The 21,828-nt window shown below is 42.7% G+C and overlaps 1 protein-coding gene across 1 annotated transcript in view; it reads right to left on the bottom strand.

Moving 5' to 3' along the window:
- CCDC92B (coiled-coil domain containing 92B) overlaps nt 1-18,833 on the bottom strand; it is a 62,832-nt gene extending 43,999 nt beyond the window's left edge. The window contains exon 1 of the mRNA XM_066598601.1: nt 18,704-18,833. Coding sequence (XP_066454698.1) covers nt 18,704-18,833 — 130 coding nt within the window. The remainder of the gene's footprint in view (nt 1-18,703) is intronic.
- Between the last annotated feature and the right edge of the window lie 2,995 nt (nt 18,834-21,828).

Below are 21,828 nucleotides of genomic sequence, written 5' to 3'. Positions count from 1 at the left end.
GTAATCCTTCTACCAGGGTATTAATAAATATATTAAAAAGAATAGGGCCCAGTACTGCCCCCTGTGGTACCCCACTAGTAACGGTGACCCAATCAGAGTATGTACCATTTACAACCACCCTCTGCTTTGTATCACTGACCAGTTACTTACCCACTTACAGACCGAGCATTCTCATTTTATATACCAACCTTTTATGCGGCACAGTATCGCTTTAGAAAAGTCAAGATATACAAGGTCCAGTGACTCTGATCCAGTCTAGAGCTTACCTCATCGTAAAAGCTGATCAGGTTGGTTTGAAAGGAGCGGTCTTTCATAAACTCATGCTGATATGGAGTTATACAGCTTTATTCCTTGAGGTACTCCAGGATAGCACCCCTTAGAAACCCTTCAAACATTTTACGTAAGACTCACTGGCCTGTAGTTTCCAGGTTCAATTTTTGACCCCTTTTTTGATACACTGGCTATGCGTCAATCCAGTGGAACATATGCTATCACTATAAAGTCCTTAAATATAAGAAACAGCTTTCTATCTATCACACTACTTAATTCCCTTAACCCTTTCCAATCCACTGTCGGGGCTGCCCCGACATCATCATTTTCCTCTATAGCTCCGATGTCGGGACAGACCCGACATGCTGTTTCCTCCCACGCTCCGCTGACAGAGGCCACCCGACACACTTATGTGAATAAGCGAGCTGCAAACAGCACTGAACAGCGCTGGATTCTTCATTTACTGAAAGCCAGATGTTCCTTCTCCTCTGCCCTGCTGCCCTGTATTCTCCGACAATACAGGAGGGGAGAAAGAACATGAGTGCAGTCAGTAAATGAAGAGCCCAGCGCTTATCAGTGCTGATAGTGAATGCCCGAATGTGCTTCCCTCCCCCTTTCTGCTGCCGGAGAACACCCAACACACTTTTGTCAGTAAGTGAGCTGGAAACAGCACTGGACAGCGCTCCATTCTGCATTTACTGAATGCCCCCCTGTTTCCAGCTCACTTACTGACATAAAAGCCCCGAATAGAAACGTCACTCACCAGCCGCCGGCCCCGCTCTGTGCATGCGCCGGCTGCCCAGCAGCTGGCACATGAGAGAGCCGGGGCCACGGGAGAGGTGAGTGCCCGCGCTGCTCTCTGCAGACACTCGGGTCGGGTCCTGCTGCGAGAATTCTCGCAGCTGGATCCGACCCGGCCGTCTGCAGGCGGCCTTACTGTGAAACATGTACTAGGAAGCCTGGACTTCATCCTGCAATTTGTTTCAAAAAGTATCACGCGCTAAAAAATTATAAGTCAAAATAAATAAAAACCTTTTAATTTATCTAAAAGTGCTAATAAAATCATTAGGTAATTTATTTGTGTGGTTTTCTATGTTGTTGTTCCAAGTAATCCACCAACCTCTTTCCCTCTTGGAGCTGGGAAAAATGAGCGTGGCAAAAAAATTGGATTGGAAAGGGTTAAAACCCAGGTTTGTATGCCATTGGGACCCGGCAATTTATTTATTTTTATCTTTTTAAGACAGCTCTGCACTTCTTCCTGGGTTAAGGACCATTTACATGGGATGATTTGCTGGTCACTCACTTTCAACCTGCATGGAAAACATTGCTGAATCACTGACTTCTCGCTGAGTGTTAATTAACGCTCCCTGCTCAGCGCTTCATATCCTATTGATCTGCCTGTCTAAACACTCTGCACAACCACTAACAACATAGCGGTGATGTCAGCACTTGTGTTGTTTTTTCAGGCGCATTTGTCCCATCTAAATGGGAAATAAGACTGGTGAAATTTAGTGGATATTTTACATTATCACTCTGCATCTCATCTGACATTTCATTTTACTCAGTGAATACACTGGAGAAAAAGCTATTTAATAGAGTTACTTTCACCTCATCACCCACTACAATTTTTCCTACATTATTTATTAAAGGCCAACACTCGCAGTATTATTATTTTTACTATTAGTATACTTGAACAGTTCAGAGTTAGTTTTATTCTCTTTGGCCATAAGTCTCTCTCACTCCATCTTTGCTGCTTTTATATAATTTTTACATAATTATTATTTTTTCCTTACAGGTTTTTAGTGCCTCTTCGCTGCCTTCTTTTTTTAGTAGTTCAAATTAGAGATGAGCGAGCACCAAAATGCTCGAGTGCTCGTTACTCGAGTCGAACTTTCAGTGATGCTCGAGAGTTCGTTTCGAGTAACGAACCCCATTGAAGTCAATGGGCGACTCGAGCATTTTTGTATATGACTGGTGCTCCGCTAAGGTTTTCATTTGTGAAAATCTTAGCAAATCACCAAAGTCATGTAAAAAACACAGAAATGGATAGTGCAGGTGAGGAGCAACATGCAGGGCTGCATTTCGGGCTCCAAGGTCTCACTATTAAGCCACAATAGTGGCAAGAGTGAGACCCCCCCTTCCCGCACTGTCAGCATAAAGATCGTTCTCCTCTGCCACAGCTGTAAGAGCTGTGGCAGAGAAGAATGATGTTAGCCCATTGAATTCAATGGAGCCGGCAATACAGCCGGCTCCATTGAAAGCAATGGGCTGCCGGCGAGCGTGGGATGAATTTTCGGGAAGGGCTTAAAAATATAAGCCCTTACCTGAAAATCATCCTAAAATGTGTAAAAAAAAAAAAAAAGTATACTATCCTTTCCGCTGCAGCCGGAGTTAAGCCGCGTCTGGCCGGCAGTTCTCCTGAACTACTTTCTGTAGTATTCAGCAGGTGGGGATTTAAAATCCTCGCCTGCTGAATGAGATGCCTCTGATTGAGAGCTGAGAGCTGCCCCTGATTGGTCCCTGCGCTGAGCCAATCAGAGGCAGCACTCACTCACCCATTCATGAAATCATGAAGGCAATCAGAGGCAGCTCATTCAGCAGGCGGGGATTTTAAATCCCCGGCTGCTGAATACTACTCACAGCAGTTCAGGAGAACTGCCGGCCGGCCGCGGCTGAACTCCGTCTGCCGGGACAAGGTGAGTATATATTTTTTTTTACCTTTTACACATTTCTGGATGAATTTCAGGGAAGGGCTTATATTTTTAAGCCCTTCCCACAAATTCATCCCGCGCTCGCCGGCAGCCCATTGCTTTCAATGGAGCCGGCTATATTGCCGGCTCCATTGAATTCAATGGTCAGTGCTCGTTTAATCGAGACGAGTACTGCGTGGTGCTTGTCTCGAGTAACGAGCATCTCGAGCAACCTAATACTTGAACGAGCATCAAGCTCGGACGAGTATGCTCGCTCATCTCTAGTTCAAATGCTTTATTTTTGCTGTTTATTGTCCCTTTTACATCTTTATTGTAAATGTTTCCCATTTATTTTTGAGGACATTTTCCCAGTCAGTAAGGTTAAGAGCATCTCTGAGTGGATCGCATTTGACCTTCCTAAAGTTTAGTATTTTCGTACCTCCCCTAGAAAACTATATCTTGAAAGACAAGTTGAAATTTATTATATTATGGTCACTATTTCCCAAGTGCCCGCTAACCTGCACCCCTGTTGCTCTGTCAGGTCAGTTGCTTAATATTAAGTCCAAAATGGCCACTTTCTAGTTGGGCAAGGTAATATATTTATTTATTGACAGAAACTTGTTACCTTTATGAGATTCGCAGGTTTCCGCTTCCCAGTTTAAATCCAGATAGTTAAAGTCCCCCATAATAATTAGTTCATTGTGACTTGCTGCTTCATCTATTTGCTTCAATTATAGTAGCTTTGCTTCAGTAGCTTCTCTTATATTTGATGGGCTATAGAAAGCTCCTATGAGGATTTTATTATGTATTTCCTCCCATAGAGACTCCACATGTTCATCTCCCTCCTATATTGGCTTTGAATAGGATTTTACATAAAGAAAACTCCTCCACTTTCCGTTTCTTACAATCTCTTTTTAACAGACTGTAACCTTATAAGTTCAATACCCAGTCACAGCTTTTCTCCAACCATGTCTCAGTTATTCCCACTATGTCGTAGTTTTCAACAGACATTTTTACTTCCAGTTCTCTGATTACATTATTATGTATTTATGACAGTTTACCGTCACACTTGTATATCTATGTGCACTGCGTATGCTTGACCATAAATGACAAAATTCTGCATACCCACCTGAGCATTATATAGTGTGCTGACTACTGGTTAAAGCCCACGCAATATCAAAAAGTGGCTGCATCAGCGGTGTTTAAATAAAATAGTAAATCTTTATTGCTCCATGTTGCCTGTTTTTAACATGGAGCAATAAAGATTTACTATTTTATTTAAACACCGCTGATGCTGCCACTTTTTGCTATTGTGTAGATGTTGGAAGGGATCAGAGGACCATGGTCCCTGGGACGTGGCTCTGCATGATAATAAAGCATACCTCTGCTGGAAACTGCCTACTGAGTGCTGCGGGACTTGTGGACTATAAACTTTGGACTACTGGTTAAAGGAGACAATGAGTTTTAAAATCCATGAAATCAAGTCAACTACTCAATTTTATTCAGCTATTGCAGAAATTTTCAACATTTTTCCGTGTAAATTGGACAGAAAATTGCTACTTAGAGGAATGTAATCTGAAGTAGCTACAAAGTTAAAGAATACATTGTATGCACTAAATTATCTCAACATGTTATAGAAATTATAAGTCAGCTTCAAATGGCTGTTTTTTAAGTGCAGTACAAAGATAGGAGATAAAATCCTATGCGTTGCTATGGTAACAATCAAATGTGACAAATCGGCTTAAATTAGTTTAATGTATGAAGCAGTCATGAAATTTGTAAATTTTGTCAGCTGCAAAAAATACTGCCAATATGACTAGTCCTTCCTGAAAGAACTGCCCAGATACAGGGACATCGTTCCCAGTATGTCCGCTCTGGAACATGCTCAGGCAACGTCCCGTCATACAGCACAACTACTACTCCATGCATATTGAAGTAAGGCAGGGTTCACATCTGCGCTGGACCCTTGGAGATTCCGTCAGAGATCTGGCACAAAATACCAGAAGAAATAGCACTGTATGCAGCGCTTTTTCTTCCGGTAAAATCCTGGACAACTGAGCGGAAACTGAACAGACGCCATTATAGTTAATAGGGTCCGTCCGGCGTTTTTTGGTTCCATCATAAGACAGATCCGTTCGGCCAGGGGATTTCCCTTTCCTGCTCCCCAAATGGAGCAGGAAACTAGAACCCCCATTGCAGATGTGAAAGTAGCCTTAAGCCACTTGAGCACATGCGTTCACAAAACGCTACGTCCAAAACCGCGGCATTTTACCGCAATTTCGAATGCATGTTACGATTGACAGCATTTTTTAACGCAACCCATTAGTGTGATGGGTGATGAGGCGCGATAAAAAGCGCTAAGCCATGCGAAAATAGAACAGACGACACTTGAAAATCGAGTGCTGGTCATGAAAATCAGCGTTGGACTGTTTGAAACGCCACACTAATTGCGGTAAAGAGCGGGCTGTGTGAGAGCGGCCTTAGTCAATATATTTTCATCTACAAAACATTTAATTGTTACATTTTTGACAGAGGGACTTGTAACCAGAAATGAAAAAAACATCTTTAAATGGTCGCTAACTTTTCAAACAACTTCTGCTTATATGATAGCTGGTGTGATAACTAGCAAAAATGCAACTTACTTTAGTTATCTAAAATGGCGTTTTTGTGCTAAAAAATCCCTCTAAAGTGCTGACCAATAGGGGTCTTCCTTTCTCCTAACTTGCTATCAACTGCCTCCTGTCAAATGATTGACATGAGACCAACCCAGGGCAGAAGGGGAGGAGGATGAAGTCTATGAGAGCAAAGGGCAGGGGAGAGGACAGAAACAGAGAATTACACAGATACTGCCTGCAAGCTAATAGTAAATCCTTGTTTACTGTGTTTTAGCTACAGAAATCACATCTCCTCTGCTCAGCCTTTCTGTATATTGTCCTACATGATGATTTCATGTTACAGACATTTAGAGGCTAGAATCTCTGTGCAGCTGATGCGTGTGCTGTCCAGTGTGCAGAACACCACACGTTACATGGACTATTCTTGTCAGAGAATTGGACATAAATAGCACATGCAACAATTTTTCAAACTCGGACAACTATGTGAGACCAAGGTCATTCATGTAAATGAACCCAATGAATAGAATGAGTTTTTTTTCCCATGCAAGTTCTGTTTGTCTTGGAATCGGACAGAGCTCGCATGGGAAAATCGCCCATGTAAGTACACCTTAAGTACAGCTAGAGCTTAATGTCAGATAAGGGACTGCTATATTTTGTATAGTTTTCTTTACAAATGGGGAAAATAGTCTTGTTTTTAGCCTGTGTATTCCACCTGCTGCAATAATATACAGTATGCAACAAGACAAGGACCCAAGCTCTGTTGCGGGGTGAAGTGGTTCTGAGGTGTGTTAGCCCACCATGTCCTGTCCAACGTGATGCATGAGATGCAAGGGTCCACATTGGGGTCTTATTATGAAGTAGGTCCACAATGGGTGTCTTATTACAAAGTGGGTTCCTATTACTAAGTGGGGCCACAGAGGGGATGGCTGCTACTAAGTAGGACCAAACAGTAACAGTTTTAAAAAAACAGAAAGCAAATGAAAAGACTTCAATTTTTTTACATTTTTATGGATGGAAAAAATAACGCTGCAGACTGCGCTATTTCTGAGGCTGATTTGTTTATGCCACAACTTCCGAAATCTAGCCAACGGCTGTTATCACCCTGCGAAGCTACAGCAATACATTTTCCCTGCAATAGTATTACATGGTTACTATTCAAATAAACAGCCATGAATGTCAAGTAGACAAGTCAGATCCTGTGGACAGGTGTGGTAGTGTGTTTGAAGGAAAGCAATCCTGGACAACCCCTTTAATTTACTAATTATAAAACATACATTCAGCTGGAATTTCATTTAAAGTGTACCTGAGCTTTCAACAAGTTTTCTAAAATATAACCTACTCATTTACTGCTGTTTGCACCCTGTTTCATGTCTGTAAGTTCTGATTTTCAGGTGATCTTCTCCATATTTCTGTTGCCCTGCTGTTTGCAATACAATTTCATGCAGGGGCATGTAGTAAGCATAGCATTCTGCCAGCAGTTCACTGTACTGCTTTTCCTTGCCCTGACTTCCATGCTGCATTGCACAATCTGTAGTCAAATCAGTATGTGAGCAATATCTGAATGCCCACCCCTTTGCTCCTCTAGGACGATACAAGCATTCTGGCCAAATGGCAAGTAAAGCCAATATAATGTGTACACTCCTTACCCCAGGAGAGGCAAAGATTGTGGAGATCGTTATCACATTGTTGCAGATCTGTCAGCCTGCAGCCTCTGGGTGCACGTGAAGATAGCGCCTCTCTCTATTGCTAAGGAAACATCCCTGCATCCTTGTTACTACAGAAACTTATACCTAACAGACAGCAGATTGTAAAGAAGCTGGAAGGAAGACTCCTAGTGGCAGCCACTTAAAACGTGACTTATAGTGGTAAAGCAACAAGAGTTTTATGCAAGTATGTGAGGTATGGCCTTAGTCTCATGTGGTTTTGCAACACTGCTGTGTAGTTTGTAAGTGGAAGGGTTAAATGCTTTTCAGCATTTAGAAAAGCTGAGTGCTGAAAAGGAGCTTTGAAACAGGCTTCAAACAGACTGTCACATCCCCCCAGGTGGTCTATGATGTACCAGAACCCCTGCTAAATCAGAGCTAGAAATGTTTACATTAGGAGTAGAGATGAGCGAGTATACTCGCTAAGGCACATTACTCGATTGAGTAATGCCTTAGCCGAGTATCTCCCTGCTCGTCTCTAAATATTCGGGGGCCGGCGTGGGTGACAGGTGAGTTGCGTCGGGGAGCGGGGGGTGGGGGTGGGGGTGGGGCTGAGGGAGAGAGAGATCTCCCCGCCCGCCGCCAGCCCCCGAATCTTTAGAGATGAGCGGGGAGATACTCGGTTAAGGCACTACTCGCTCGAGTAATGTGCCTTAGCGAGTATACTAGCTCATCTCTAATAATGTCCCTTTAAGAACACAGTTTGAATGTATTTCCTTTAGAGGATAAAACTGATGCTACTACTAAGAATGTTACTATTTTTATTCCTGTCTCTAGAAACATGTAAGCCCTATTCTTTCCAATCTGCTTCCACTGTACGTCTCAGGAAATTGAATTATTAAAGACTTGCCGTTGTAGGTAGCATTCTTACATTAGTCAAGTGAAATATTTCACTATATGCAGTGAACCTTAAACCCTTCAGGTACTGTATTTCCAATACATGTCTGCACTGCAGTATTTGCAGAGTGAACACACATTTGGAAGGTAAGGGATAACTGCATGTAACCTAAAGTAAGCAGCAGAGAAACCTTTGTGACTTAACCCTTTGCAATCCAATTTGGGACGCAGGGTTTCCTAGGGGGGTTTTCTCTTTCTGCCATTATATAATGGCGCCACTTGCTGGCTAGAGCCAGTACTGTGGTATTGGACATGCTGGAAAGGTGCCCGACAACAGAGCGGCCAGTAATAGATTTTTTTTCCCAAATTTTTTTGGAAAAGCCCACTGCCTATATAGACTGGATATGTCTTTCACTGTCCCTGCCTCACCACCACTACTGGCTGTGGACTATGTAAAATTACTGCAGACTGTTTCACTCTGGACAGGATGACAGCGGTGATGTAAGAGGCAACGCAGAGCCAGGAAAGAATTTTGCGCAAGCCTGCTGTAACACTTAGCTGGCTGCGTATGAATTAGAACAACTACCCCCAGCAGAGACGCAGTACAGTCAGGACGGTCACAGGCAGCCCAAATAGATTTTTTTCCCAAATTTTTTTGGAAAAGCCCATTGCCTATATAGACTGGATATGTCTTTCACTGTCCCTGCCTCACCACCACTACTGGCCGTGGACTATGTAAAATTACTGCAGACTGTTTCACTCTGGACAGGATGACAGCGGTGATGTAAGAGGCAACGCAGAGCCAGGAAGGAATTTTGCGCAAGCCTGCTGTAACACTTAGCTGCCTGCATATGAATTAGGACAACTACCCCCAGCAGAGATGCAGTACAGTCAGGACAGTCACAGGCAGCCCAAATAGATTTTTTTTCCCAAATTTTTTTGGAAAAGCCCACTGCCTATATAGACTGGATATGTCTTTCACTGTCCCTGCCTCACCACCACTACTGGCTGTGGACTATGTAAAATTACTGCAGACTGTTTCACTCTGGACAGGATGACAGCGGTGATGTAAGAGGCAACGCAGAGCCAGGAAAGAATTTTGCGCAAGCCTGCTGTAACACTTAGCTGGCTGCGTATGAATTAGAACAACTACCCCCAGCATAGACGCAGTACAGTCAGGACGGTCACAGGCAGCCCAAATAGATTTTTTTTCCCAAATTTTTTTGGAAAAGCCCACTGCCTATATAGACTGGATATGTCTTTCACTGTCCCTGCCTCACCACCACTACTGGCTGTGGACTATGTAAAATTACTGCAGACTGTTTCACTCTGGACAGGATGACAGCGGTGATGTAAGAGGCAACGCAGAGACGGGAAGGAATTTTGCGCAAGCCTGCTGTAACACTTAGCTGGCTGCATATGAATTAGGACAACTACCCCCAGCAGAGACGCAGTACAGTCAGGACGGTCACAGGCAGCCCAAATAGATTTTTTTTCCCAAATTTTTTTGGAAAAGCCCACTGCCTATATAGACTGGATATGTCTTTCACTGTCCCTACCTCACCACCACTACTGGCCGTGGACTATGTAAAATTACTGCAGGACGCAATGCTCTGCACGGCCGATATACAAAAAAAAAAAAAGTGCAACACTGCCAAAAGCAGCCTCAACAGTACTGCACACGGTCAGATGTGGCCCTAAGAAGGACCGTTGGGGTTCTTGAAGCCTAAAATCAATCCTAACACTCTCCCTATAGCAGCTCCGGCATCAGCAGCACTTTCCCTGATCTCTGTCAGAATGCATCTGTGGCGAGCCGCGGGAGGGGCCAATTTATATACTCAAGTGACACCTGATCTCGCCAGCCACTCACTGCAGGGGGGTGGTATAGGGCTTGAACGTCGCAGGGGGAAGTTGTAATGCCTTCCCTGTCTTTGTATTGGCCAGAAAAGCGCGCTAACGTCTCAGACATGAAAGTGAAAGTAACTCGAACATCGCGTGGTACTCGTTACGAGTAACGAGCATCTCGAACGCGCTAATACTCAAACGAGTATCAAGCTCGGACGAGTACGTTCGCTCATCTCTAGTCTTAATCTATATTTTAAAAAATGCTACAATCCTGCATTTTTCACACTGACCACAAATACTTCCTGTTCTGTAAGGAAAGCTTTGCAGCAATCATCTCACTAACATCACAGGCTGGATTACACTGAGAGGTAACACCTATATGTAGATAACACAGGATCCACCATTCACAATAGGTGATCATCTGTGACTATCTATTCCCCCTCCTTGCAAAATGACCCCTGCACAGGTCACAGTGCATGCCTACTACAGTCTCCCATATAGGTCAATGGGTCCCCTCCTGTACATTGTGTGAAGGGCCCATGAGGCTGCTGTAAAGCATATCTTCTAAATGCTGTTAAATGCAACTTAGCCAAGATGGCAGTTACTATAAAATGATTGTAGAAGACTACTGTATTATATTTATAAGATTACTTGGTTTCTCTTGCTGGGAACAATCACATTTTTCTCTACTAGCTAACCCGGTACCAAACTTCTTTCGTTTTACCTGTGGATGTAACACACAAGCAGAACCACTTCCAAGGAATGGCAGAGGGATAGCCTCACCTTCTGCAGAACATGGAGCCGTTGCTTAAGTGGGATCTGCCTGAAGTGCACAATGTCCCCTCCCCCTTGCCTTTTTCATGTTTCGTTTTTATTTTCTTTAGTTCTTTTTATTTTTTTTTACTTTTCAATGTAGTTTTATGTAACTTTTTAGCCAACTTCATAATTTGCAGAATACCACAGGTAGCTGCTTAAGACCTGCAAATTGTCTGAGGCCGCTGACATGGACTATGTGCATTTGCTGTTTTCCTGTTTGAGGTTCTTTTTGGTTTATATTAACCAAAAACCACTGTCAACTAACTGGGCAGCAATCCTTAGGTGGCACGCTATGTGAGAATAGAGTGCTGCAGAGTAGAGCCTCTATCTTTGTGAACTGTCCTTGTATTGTGCAGTGTAATTGAATTCCCCAAATCTCCCTCCTAGCTTCGTAAAGCCTGCAAATAATTTATAGGGGATGCACTCGTGACTTTGAATAATGCAGCTCATCTGCAAAATGCCCACTGATTACACTGTGCCTGTGCATATGTTGAGGAGAGTGTTAAGGCAGCAGAAATGCAGTCTTAAGCTCTCGCTCACGACCTGCAGGTTGTGGGTTCAATCCCTGCTTGGTTCAGGTAGCCGGCTCAAGGTTGACTCAGCCTTTCATCCTTCTGAGGTTGATAAAATAAGTACCCAGCTTGACTGGGGAAGGCAATGGCAAACCACCCTGCAAATACAGCCTGCTTAGAAAACATCATGATGTGACGTCACCCTAGGAGTCAGTCAGTAAATTTTCCACGGATTTTGCCATTGGGTTGGACTTGCAAGATCCGATTTGTCGAAAATTGATGACATCTTTCTACTCAGCCAGTCAAGATGAGCAACACTAGTAGCTATCTCTCCAGTACAGTGAGACAGTATTACCTTGGCTAGTCATTTCTTTTGTATCTGATACTCCTCGCCTCTTTTTCTTCATCTGGTCATGTGATCTCAATTCTGACCAGCTCACATTTAGTCAGTTTCACAGTCTGTGTGAGGCTATTACATGCATACAACCACAGGACCTGCCTGCAGGTGGATGTAGTCACTCCTATCACAATTACTCATGATGATCACACAGCTTCTGTCACACAATTAGAATAAAGGAAATAACTGCTCATCCTCCAGGCTGTATACTTATGGTCTGTAGCTTGTTTAGGTGAATATAGAAGATAATGATAGTTAAATCGTATAGCCTCTAGCTAATGCTGTGCTGATGCATCATGGGATAGATGGGAAACTGAAAGTAAAAAATCTCACTCTTAAGATCATGCCTGATAAGTATCAGACAGGGGCTGCACCACTAGGAAGTAGCTGGAATACACAGAAAAGACCTTCAGAGAGGGAGTTCACGTGGGAGGAGAGGGAGTTCACTCCCACAGCTTCACTAAGCCTGGAGTGCTGCCAAACCGTTAGCATGAAAGTCCATGATGACACAGAGCAGCTGGAGGGGCCGGTATCTGGTGAAGTGGATGCCAGAATGTGTTGCGAGTGCCCTTATTACCCCAGGATTGTGTTATGCAAAGTGTGGTGGTGGTGGGGTTGGCATGGAGCTATTGGTACTGTAAACAACTAGTGTATGGAGTGAGGTTTGGAGCCATATAGTTAGTACAAGGCCTTATGCAAGGTTTAAATTGTTTGTATAGCCAGTTGATATAACATGACGAAAAATATACGCTCATGATGTAATGTGAAGTGCATACTGTGTTTGTTATGGCGCAGCAGGTCAAACTGATTGCAGCATTGCAGATTTAAAGTCATATGTAATGACCTCTGCAGTCATGATGTCTATGATGTTGAGCATACGGTGTAAGAAGGATGCAGCTCCTACGGAGCGGTAGAGGTCGGGTTCAGACTTCGAAGCTCAGTTTAACATTTGAGTGCTGCAATCGAGTTAAACCGGTAACGCACCTGTTTGGGAAAGGCCCGTCTAGTCACTGGTCATCAGTTTTACCACTGGGGAGAAATCCGGAGATGTATAGGGCGATATATTCGCCACTGTGTTATGCTGAATGTGGTAATGTTGTGACAAAGTTTAAGAAAGCATGTTGGGTCCTGATGACAATGTTCTGATGCAACATTTAGGCATCATGCCCACGGCCGGATCGGATTTCGACTGCGAGATTCACGCGGTGGGATGCGACCCGTGCTCCAGCATTGACCTCCCACTTACCTGTCCAGCGTCTTCTCTCTCTGCTCTGCAATGTGCCAACTGTTGCACAGCCGGGCATGTGCAGAGCAGAGCCAGCGTGTTAGCAGTGACGTTTCTCTGCGAGGCCCGCACAGAAGTAGAGCATGCCGTGATTTTAATACTGCGCAAGTATTCACGTGGTCAAATCGCGGCTTTCAGCATAGGATTGCATGAACTAATGCAATCCTATGGCAGCGTGCAACGGCAAAAATTCCGTGCAGAATCTCTCTGCGGAATTTCCGTCCGTGGGCATTGGACCTTAAGCAGTAAAGCAGACAGGGCCTCTTATGGAGCAAAATGTTTAGTTTAAAAGTAAAGTTTATTTTTGATAAAAATTGGCTGCCTTCGCCTCAGTCTGCCATCGCCGCGCCATCACTTACCATCCACCCGCTTCAAGTGCATACTGTGGGATAGATTGGTACATCAGTCCTACAATGCACCACAATTTTTTTCCTTTTGTGGTTAAAGGAGATGTCCCGCGCCGAAACGGGTTTTTTTTTTTTTAACCCCCCCCCCCGTTCGGCGCGAGACAACCCCGATGCAGGGGTTAAAAAAACCACCCGCACAGCGCTTACCTGAATCCCGGCGGTCCGGTGACTTCAATACTTACCGCTGAAGATGGCCGCCGGGATCCTCTGCTTCCGTGGACCGCAGCTCTTCTGTGCGGTCCACTGCCGATTCCAGCCTCCTGATTGGCTGGAATCGGCACGTGACGGGGCGGAGCTACACGGAGCCCCTCTCTGGCACGAGCGGCTCCATAGAAGAAAGCTGAAGACCCGGACTGCGCAAGCGCGGCTAATTTGGCCATCGGAGGCCAAAAATTAGTCGGCACCATGGAGACGAGGACGCCAGCAACGGAGCAGGTAAGTATAAAACTTCTTATAACTTCTGTATGGCTCATAATTAATGCACAATGTACATTACAAAGTGCATTATTATGGCCATACAGAAGTGTATAGACCCACTTGCTGCCTCGGGACATCTCCTTTAAACTCCATCAACCTTTCCAACATAAATCATGCTGTAACCAAAGCCCATGCTGTGATCACAATAAAGGCAATTACTATTACTACAGACATTGTACTTAGAAGCTCTTCAAGGTCAGACCCAATCTACTAATACCTGAGGAAAGTGAATAAATACACAGGGGCAAGATCAGACTTTTAGCTTGCACAACAGAGCAGCTTGCAATTCACTATGAGGGTAGGATAATGAGTTAACTACAATTTGAGAGCCAACTGCATTTTCTGTATTTAGTGACATTACAATGGCTACCCTTCATGTTCCTCCTTAAGAGCAGTTCATTATAATATTCCTTTCAGACACAAAATGTTACATTCGGCAAATAATACGATCCATATTGGTGAAATACAGTAGACCAATTATAATTTTTCCATCTACGAGGACAATAATAGCCATAGGTTGAAATCAACTATTATAATGTTTCATGTAATTGATGGTTTTATATCCTTAAGATTGGATATAAGCTCCGTTTTGTCACAAAGAACCCTCCCCGTGTGCCAGCAGAAAGATTTACTGTACATAAGAGTTTATGGCAGTAACTCTTGGGAATTTGCACATGGCAGCTGTTCCTTGGCTGAACAGAAGTGAGCTCAGGTGGTAAATGGGAGGAAAATGCATCTTGTGTGATTCCTAATTTACAGAACATGAATCTCATTGATCTCCTATTACATTAGATGACAACTAAGCTATCAATCCAGTGTATAAATCTGTCCTTTTGTTATAGATGAACTATATGGAAATCTGGTAAGACATGAAGAATAATAAAGCCATACTACACCAAACTTCAGGGCAATGGCGGGCTATCGGCAGCTTGAGGGATAGATATGGTCCGTTGGATCCTCACCTTGCAACTCCCATCCATCTGCTTAGTGTTGTGTGTGGGCATTGTGAATACTATTTAAGGAGTTTTGCCCACTATAGACAACTTTGGCATATTCAATATACCAAAAGGATCGATGGGAGTAAAACTGCTGGAACCCAGTACTGATGACTGCAACAAGGTTCCGGCGTACTCCATTTTCAGTAATAAGGGGTCACACATACAAGACCAAGTTCTGTTATAGTAAATAGGATATAAGGTAACTGAACATGCTCATCTGATTTAATTCGTCCTTGCCAAGCACTGGTTTGACTTTGGGCTAACTATAGAGGCAGCACCTGGAGAACCCTGGTTTTAACCCTTGACTCCTCCAAACAAGATATGGTCTTTGCTGCGGGGTCCCCAATCTGTTACTCACACAGACAGTCCCAGTAGCATGGCTGCTGACTCTGCACTGGGCTGAGGCATGGTACCCAAAGCTCTGAAAATTAGTGCAGTAGGAAGACATGCCATAGTCAGGGCTGGTGGCACAGGTACAGCAGTGAGGTCCAGGTTGTAGGTCGGAGCAGGCAATAACGACGAAGACCAGAGTACAGAGAGAGACCTGGGCGCGCAGAAGTAAGAATGGTCAAAGTCGGACAAGAACCAGAATAAACACAAGCGGGGGCTTTGTCAACAATGGCAGTAAGGGACCAAATTGATTAGGCATCCAATGCATCCAATGCCTAATATAGGTGGAGGAGCAGTGGGATTGGCGCAGGACTGAATTAGGGAGTCTGCACTGGCCCTTTAAGGAAGGGGGAATGGTGGTGTCCAACCGCAGCTCCAACAAGAGGTAAGTTGCGGCGGTGCGCTGTGACAAGTTCTCCTATAGACCACAATGAGGAGTCTTAGTAAATGTGTATGTGTGACCTCTGCTGCATTACAAAGAACATTGAAGGAGTTTTCCAGGACTAAAGTATTGATAACCTAACTTTATCATAGTTCATTAGTTGATCGGCAGGGTTCCGCCACTCAGGATCCCCACTGATCAGCTGATTGAAGAGGCTGTGGTGCTCCTGTGAGCATCACAGCCTCTTCTTAGGCCTGTGACATCACTTTCATGCCTAAAAGCAGCTCAGCCTTATTCAAGTGAATGAGATAAAGGTGCTATACAACACTATGCTGATATGGACTGAAGTGGCCATGGCTAATGCTGCTGTCACTTCAATCAGCCCCACCAATCTGATATTGATGACAATAGTTAAAGGGGTTTTCCGGTCCAATATTATTGATGACCAGTCCTTAGAGGAGAGGCCATCAAGAAGAGATTGGACTCATTTGAAGCTACTGTGGGCCAGCTGAAAGTCTCAAAATGCTGCCTGTTTTGAGCCTTCTACACCTTCCACTATATGCTTTTCTGCAACAGGCATCTCTCGTCAACATATACTGTACATCTCCTTTACATCTTTCTTGTGGTCACAGCAAGGCACATGACTTTACATATTAATATCGGACATCACTTGACTGCAGCATAATCGCTAGTTGCACCATACTCAGCCATAGGCCCATAGGAGCATCCTTACACACAAAACGCGTAAGCACCGTTGTAGACATTACTTCATAGCCAAAGGTCATCATGCAATAAAGGCGGTTCAAGCCCTGCTACCATATTCAATTCTTCATATACTCTCCTATTCAGGTGCCTTGCACCAGTAACTTATATATCATATAAATTGCACATTAGCATAAACATACATTACATCTTAACTGTATTACAAAACTATCACCCAGCAAGGCCTTACATTATAACCCAAACTATGGTGCCATAACTATTCTACGTTTATGGTATCACAGTCCATTAAGTCTTTATTCCCCCCATCCTGGACAAGGATTTTACATTACAATTTCCGGGGCAGTATTACACTTACACTTGCTTAAAAACCTCTTTAGCTATTCACTTCTGTTTCTTTCTTCATCTGCACAATTTCCAACATGCAAACCTCTTAAAGTATCTGTGGCTCCCTTTGGGCACCACCCCCGAGGGGGTCAGCCACTGCAGGAAGGGAAACTCCCTCTCCTCTCAAGCACTGCGGACCTCTTCACCTTGATGGTGTGGCTGATACATCTGGTGCTGCTTCTCCATCTTTGGCCCCCCAGATCTTCAGGGCACTTTAGTCTCTTTCTGAGAAGCTTTCCAGCATGGGGAAACTGCTCACTGTGCAGTCCCTCTGAAATGGCCTTTGTCGTCACTTTATACCCAGCTGCCACTGCTCAGCTCTGCTGCATCTCTCCCCTGTGCTTACATTATAACCCAAACTTTGATACCATAACTATTCTACGTTTATGGTATAACAGTCCCATGACTCTTTATTCCCCCCATCCTGGCCGGCAGAGGGGTTCTCCAGTATAGCACTACTGCACTGACACACCTAGACTCTTTCCCGGCAGGAACCAGTATTCTAAAATGGAATATTTTAGAATACTGGTTTGTCCTGTTTTAAGACTCTACTTTGGTATCTGCTATTTTGGCCATCTGCACAGGTGACAGTGACAACTAATGGCAGACCTCATGATATTCATTGCACTATCACCGAGGTTTCCATGGTATACGAATAGTTATAAATATGTATAATGGAGCAGTGCTGCATTCCCCTTCTTCTGCTTTACAAGTCTTCTTCATTGTAGATATGGCATTTTAATTATAAAGAACATGATGACAAACAAAGCATTCGCCCTACCCAGCTAAGTGGGTGTTCAAAACTGTGCCGTAGAGCATGGAATCGTGGGAGGATATATCAAGAAATGTCATTTAAATGCTAAGATAAATACATTTTTAATGTAAAACATGTGATTATGATCAGTACACTATGCTGCATTGGTGACTACTTTCCCTGGAGACTTTCATGAATACAAAAGTATGCTGAAAATACTTTGCCATTAAGAACTTAGGAGATGCTTCTGGAAAAACAAGCCAGCAGCCGCACCTGCAAGTAGTCGTCTGACCTTCATTTGGGGTTGCTGTTAAAAATTGCGTTCTGTGTGTTACATTAGGGTCCTGCTTGACTGATCGACCACATGCATGGCACCTTATACATTAGGGCTGTAGATGTGACCAGCTGGTCCGAATCATGCGATTACATGCTATAAGATGCTCCAAGTTACAGGTGAATTGTAGTAAAATTTCCTGAAGGATTCCCAGTGTGGCTTATACTGCACCTCAACCGCACTATCTGAATATACCTTTAAATGCTCATCACACCTTGAGACAAGTTGTGTTAATGTGATAGCTAATGTGATAACTAAAAAAGTGCAAATCACTTTATTTACTTAAAATTATGTTTTTCTGCTAAAAACATCACTCTAAACTACTGGCCACTGGGGGGGGGGGGGGGGAGGGTTTCCTTTTCTTTTGATTTGCTGTCTTGTTGCCAATGAAGTCTATAATTAAGAGATAAGTAGAGGATAACAGGAAGTGGGGGAGAGTGTTGTTTCATGCTACACATAAACATCTATGGAGAGGTGAAGAGGAGGAGGAAACTACTAAAGATAGAGTGAGTCATACAAACATGGCTATTGCTAATAGTAAGTGATTTTCTGAGTTACAGCTACTAAAAGCATATCTACACTGTTCAATACTACTGCACAATGTCCTCTATGATACTGTTATTTCTCAGAGTTTGCTACAAAGACTTAGGGAGCAGAATCTGTTATTTTCTCCATGTGCAGTATATGAAGACATCATTGGCTCAACTGAAAATTAGAGATGCAGCATGTAGAGGGAAAAACTGGTGATAAATGCAGGACATAAGTCATATAGTGACCAGAAATAAGTGTTATTCTTCATGTACGCGCGCATGGCAGATTATTCTAAAAACATCATCAGAAAGTGCAGGTAGACTTTAAGGGAAAAGAAATCTGCAACAACTCACCTGTACAATGTTTCTGCAAGCGGAGAATCTCCTGGTGAAGATCATCTAACATTTCTAGTTGTTCCTTTTTAAGGAAAGCAATGTTACGCTCCACACTTTGGATTTGTTGCTCCAAAGGCTGAGTCTCCATTACGAGAGTCAACTCCTATGAAGGGGTTAAAACATAAAGGATAATAGATGCATTAGTCAAACAAAGAATCAATACAGGAAGAAGATTACAGATTACTGAAGATTACAAACATTTCTGAACAGGGGCGTACCTAAAGGCCTATGGGCCCTAGTGCAAAGGTTTAGTTTGTGGCCCCCCAATCTCTGCGTAAGCTCTTTTCATATCCGCCAACCCTGTACCTTTCAGCTACATCACTGGGTCTCTTCAATGACCTTTCGATGCAGCACATGTGGGGGAAATGTTGGCAGTGGGTGACTTAAGTCTCCTCATGGGTCCTGGGCTGTATGAAGAGTGTAGACCCTCCCCCACAAGTCTGAATATTTTAAATGGTCTAACGATTACTAAATAGATTCCAGAACCAAGTTTGCTGAATAGATACAGTACTAGAACTGATCTCACCTCATAGATACAGTAACAAACCAAGCTTATTACATAGATACGATACCTGTGGTAAACTTACTATATACAGTACCAAAAGCAAGCTTAGTATATAGAAATGGTAACAGAATCAAGCTTAATATATAGGCAAGAATAGAACTGAGCTTATTACCTAGATGCAGTACCAGAACAAAGCTTACTGCATGGATACAGTGCCAAAACCAAGCTCAATGCATAGATACTTCCAAAGTGTTTAAAATACAGAGTGTGTTGCTTGGAAATTGCATACTCTCCTCAAAATTATGTCATAACCATAACTATAGTATGCAGGTTGCAGCAATCCATCAGCATGGAAGGAATAAGCAGAGAGCAGCACACCCTCAAGTGGAGTCAGCGCTTTTTCTTCATAGGCTGAGCACAACTACCAGAGGGAAACACAGGACCCTGGACCCCACTTCCTGCTCGCGCTCCTGCCTCTTCCTCCTCCAACGTTTGATAGGCAGCAGCATGTCAGGAATACTTAGCAAGGGAGCTCTCCACTTCCTGCTAAGCGGCACTTCCATTGTGGTCATTAAATCATCAACCATCCCAGCACCGCCAATGCACTGGACACAGTTTATTCGGATCCCGCAGGAGAGTATTATTATATGCAGGTCTTTCCAGTCATTCGGTGTGGTAAGGAGGGCCCCGCCTATTTTGTGGTCCTGGTTGTAACTGCGACCCTTGCAACCCCTATAGTTAAGCAACTGCTTCTGAACGTATCAAGCTCTTCTCAATTAAACTGCCAAAGAGGCTCCTTCACACAATTCACACCCTTTTTTTTATTGGAAAAAAAATGTCATGAATTTCAAGCATTTTTCATAATGTTTTTCACAAGCATTTTTGACGATCAATTGTTATTTTGTTACATTTTTAACATGGGTTTTTTGACATTTTTTATGTCCTATATGGGAACCTATGGAAAATGGCAGAAAAATGCCATAACCAGAACATGCAACTGAACAAAAGGAAACACATATTAATAAGTTTATAGGAAATGTTTTTGACTGCATGGTCAAAGCTGCATATAAGACCTCTGCAAAGAGAAGAGCTACAGGTGTGGAACCACAACACCTAAATCCAAGTGTTACACTGTGGTAGAATCTATTGAGCTCTAAGAAAGAGCTTCTAGTTTTTTTTTAATAGGGCACAGGGAGTATTTAATGGAAAATTCAGTATTTTTTGGCATGGGTGAAAATGTGTCAGTGACTTTCTTCATCTGTTTTCAAAAGTTTTGTTGGAAACTCTCAAAAAACATATAACCCATATATTATATAACTTGCGCTTTATCAATTTATGCATTTCTTATTTTGCAATGGCAGATGTTTGCAGCTGAATGGGACGTCAGGAGATTTTTGGCATATATAACATCAAATATGGTGGGAACAGAGCCTAATAATTTTTTTCACTACACTACAGTGTATAGAGAAAGTACTGAAACCCCTTTCATATGCATCCTGCCCAGATGCAATTGTAATTTAAAAATAAATGATAATAGCCATAATTTGTCTTTAAACCTGCCATTTGGACATCAAAAAGCAGTCATTTTCTGCTCTCCATGCTACAAAGCCTTTGTGACTCATGTGTTATTGGCTATAGTCAGAGCTGCTATTCCAATATTCATACATAGTTAAGCTTCATAAGTAATTATTCATAAAATCATACTGTACTTACATAAGAAGCTCACAGCCGGCTACAGTTTAATGAACAGTGACATTTATAGCTCAGTTTAGTACCATGCGGGCATTTTTGGTCTGAGCTAGCATGAGATAGAAGCTAAGATGGAAGATAGAAGCGATGTTTAGCATAAATACATGCAGGCACAAGGTCCATAGCTAATGCATACTGTACAGTGACTGAATTACACATTAAAGGGGTTGTGCTAGGATGGTATCCCCTGTTCAAATGTCCCATTAGGACCTAAAGAAAAGGTTTGTTACCATGTTAGCTAGTGGATCAAAATGTTATTGTTTCCAACAAGAGAAACAAAATAATCTTGTAGATATGATACTTTTTAATGGCTAACAAAAATAAATGATGTTGTAGTGAGCTTTCAAGGCTCCTTGGACTCTTTGTCATGTTTCTAATAGGACGTATGTAACGAAGCAAATCAATACACATTGAAGGGCACAAACATTAAACAATAACAGATCAGGATAAGCCGAAGAGTAGATCCTTAATTAGTCCTCAGATAAGTATGAGAGAGTTTTATGGTCTCTAAATTGATGTTAGTCATTCATACTTGTGTTCAGAGTATCAAAGATGGTCATAAACATCAGAAAGAAAGAGAAAAAAAGAAAGAAAGAAAAAGAAAGAAAGAGAAAAAAAGAAAGAAAAAAAGAAAAAAAAAGAAAGAGAAAAAAAGAAAGAAAGAGAAAAAAGAAAGAAAAGAAAAGAAAGAAAGAAAGAGAAAGAGAGAAAGAGAAAAAAGAAAGAAAAAAGAAAGAAAAAAAGAAAGAGAAAAAAAGAAAGAAAGAGAAAAAAGAAAGAAGAAAGAAAAGAAAAGAAAAGAAAGAAAGAAAGAAAGAAAAGAATTACC

Source organism: Eleutherodactylus coqui, chromosome 4, assembly GCF_035609145.1.
Source record: "Eleutherodactylus coqui strain aEleCoq1 chromosome 4, aEleCoq1.hap1, whole genome shotgun sequence".
NCBI lineage: Eukaryota > Metazoa > Chordata > Amphibia > Anura > Eleutherodactylidae > Eleutherodactylus > Eleutherodactylus coqui.
This window is presented reverse-complemented; position numbering and strand designations above follow the sequence as displayed.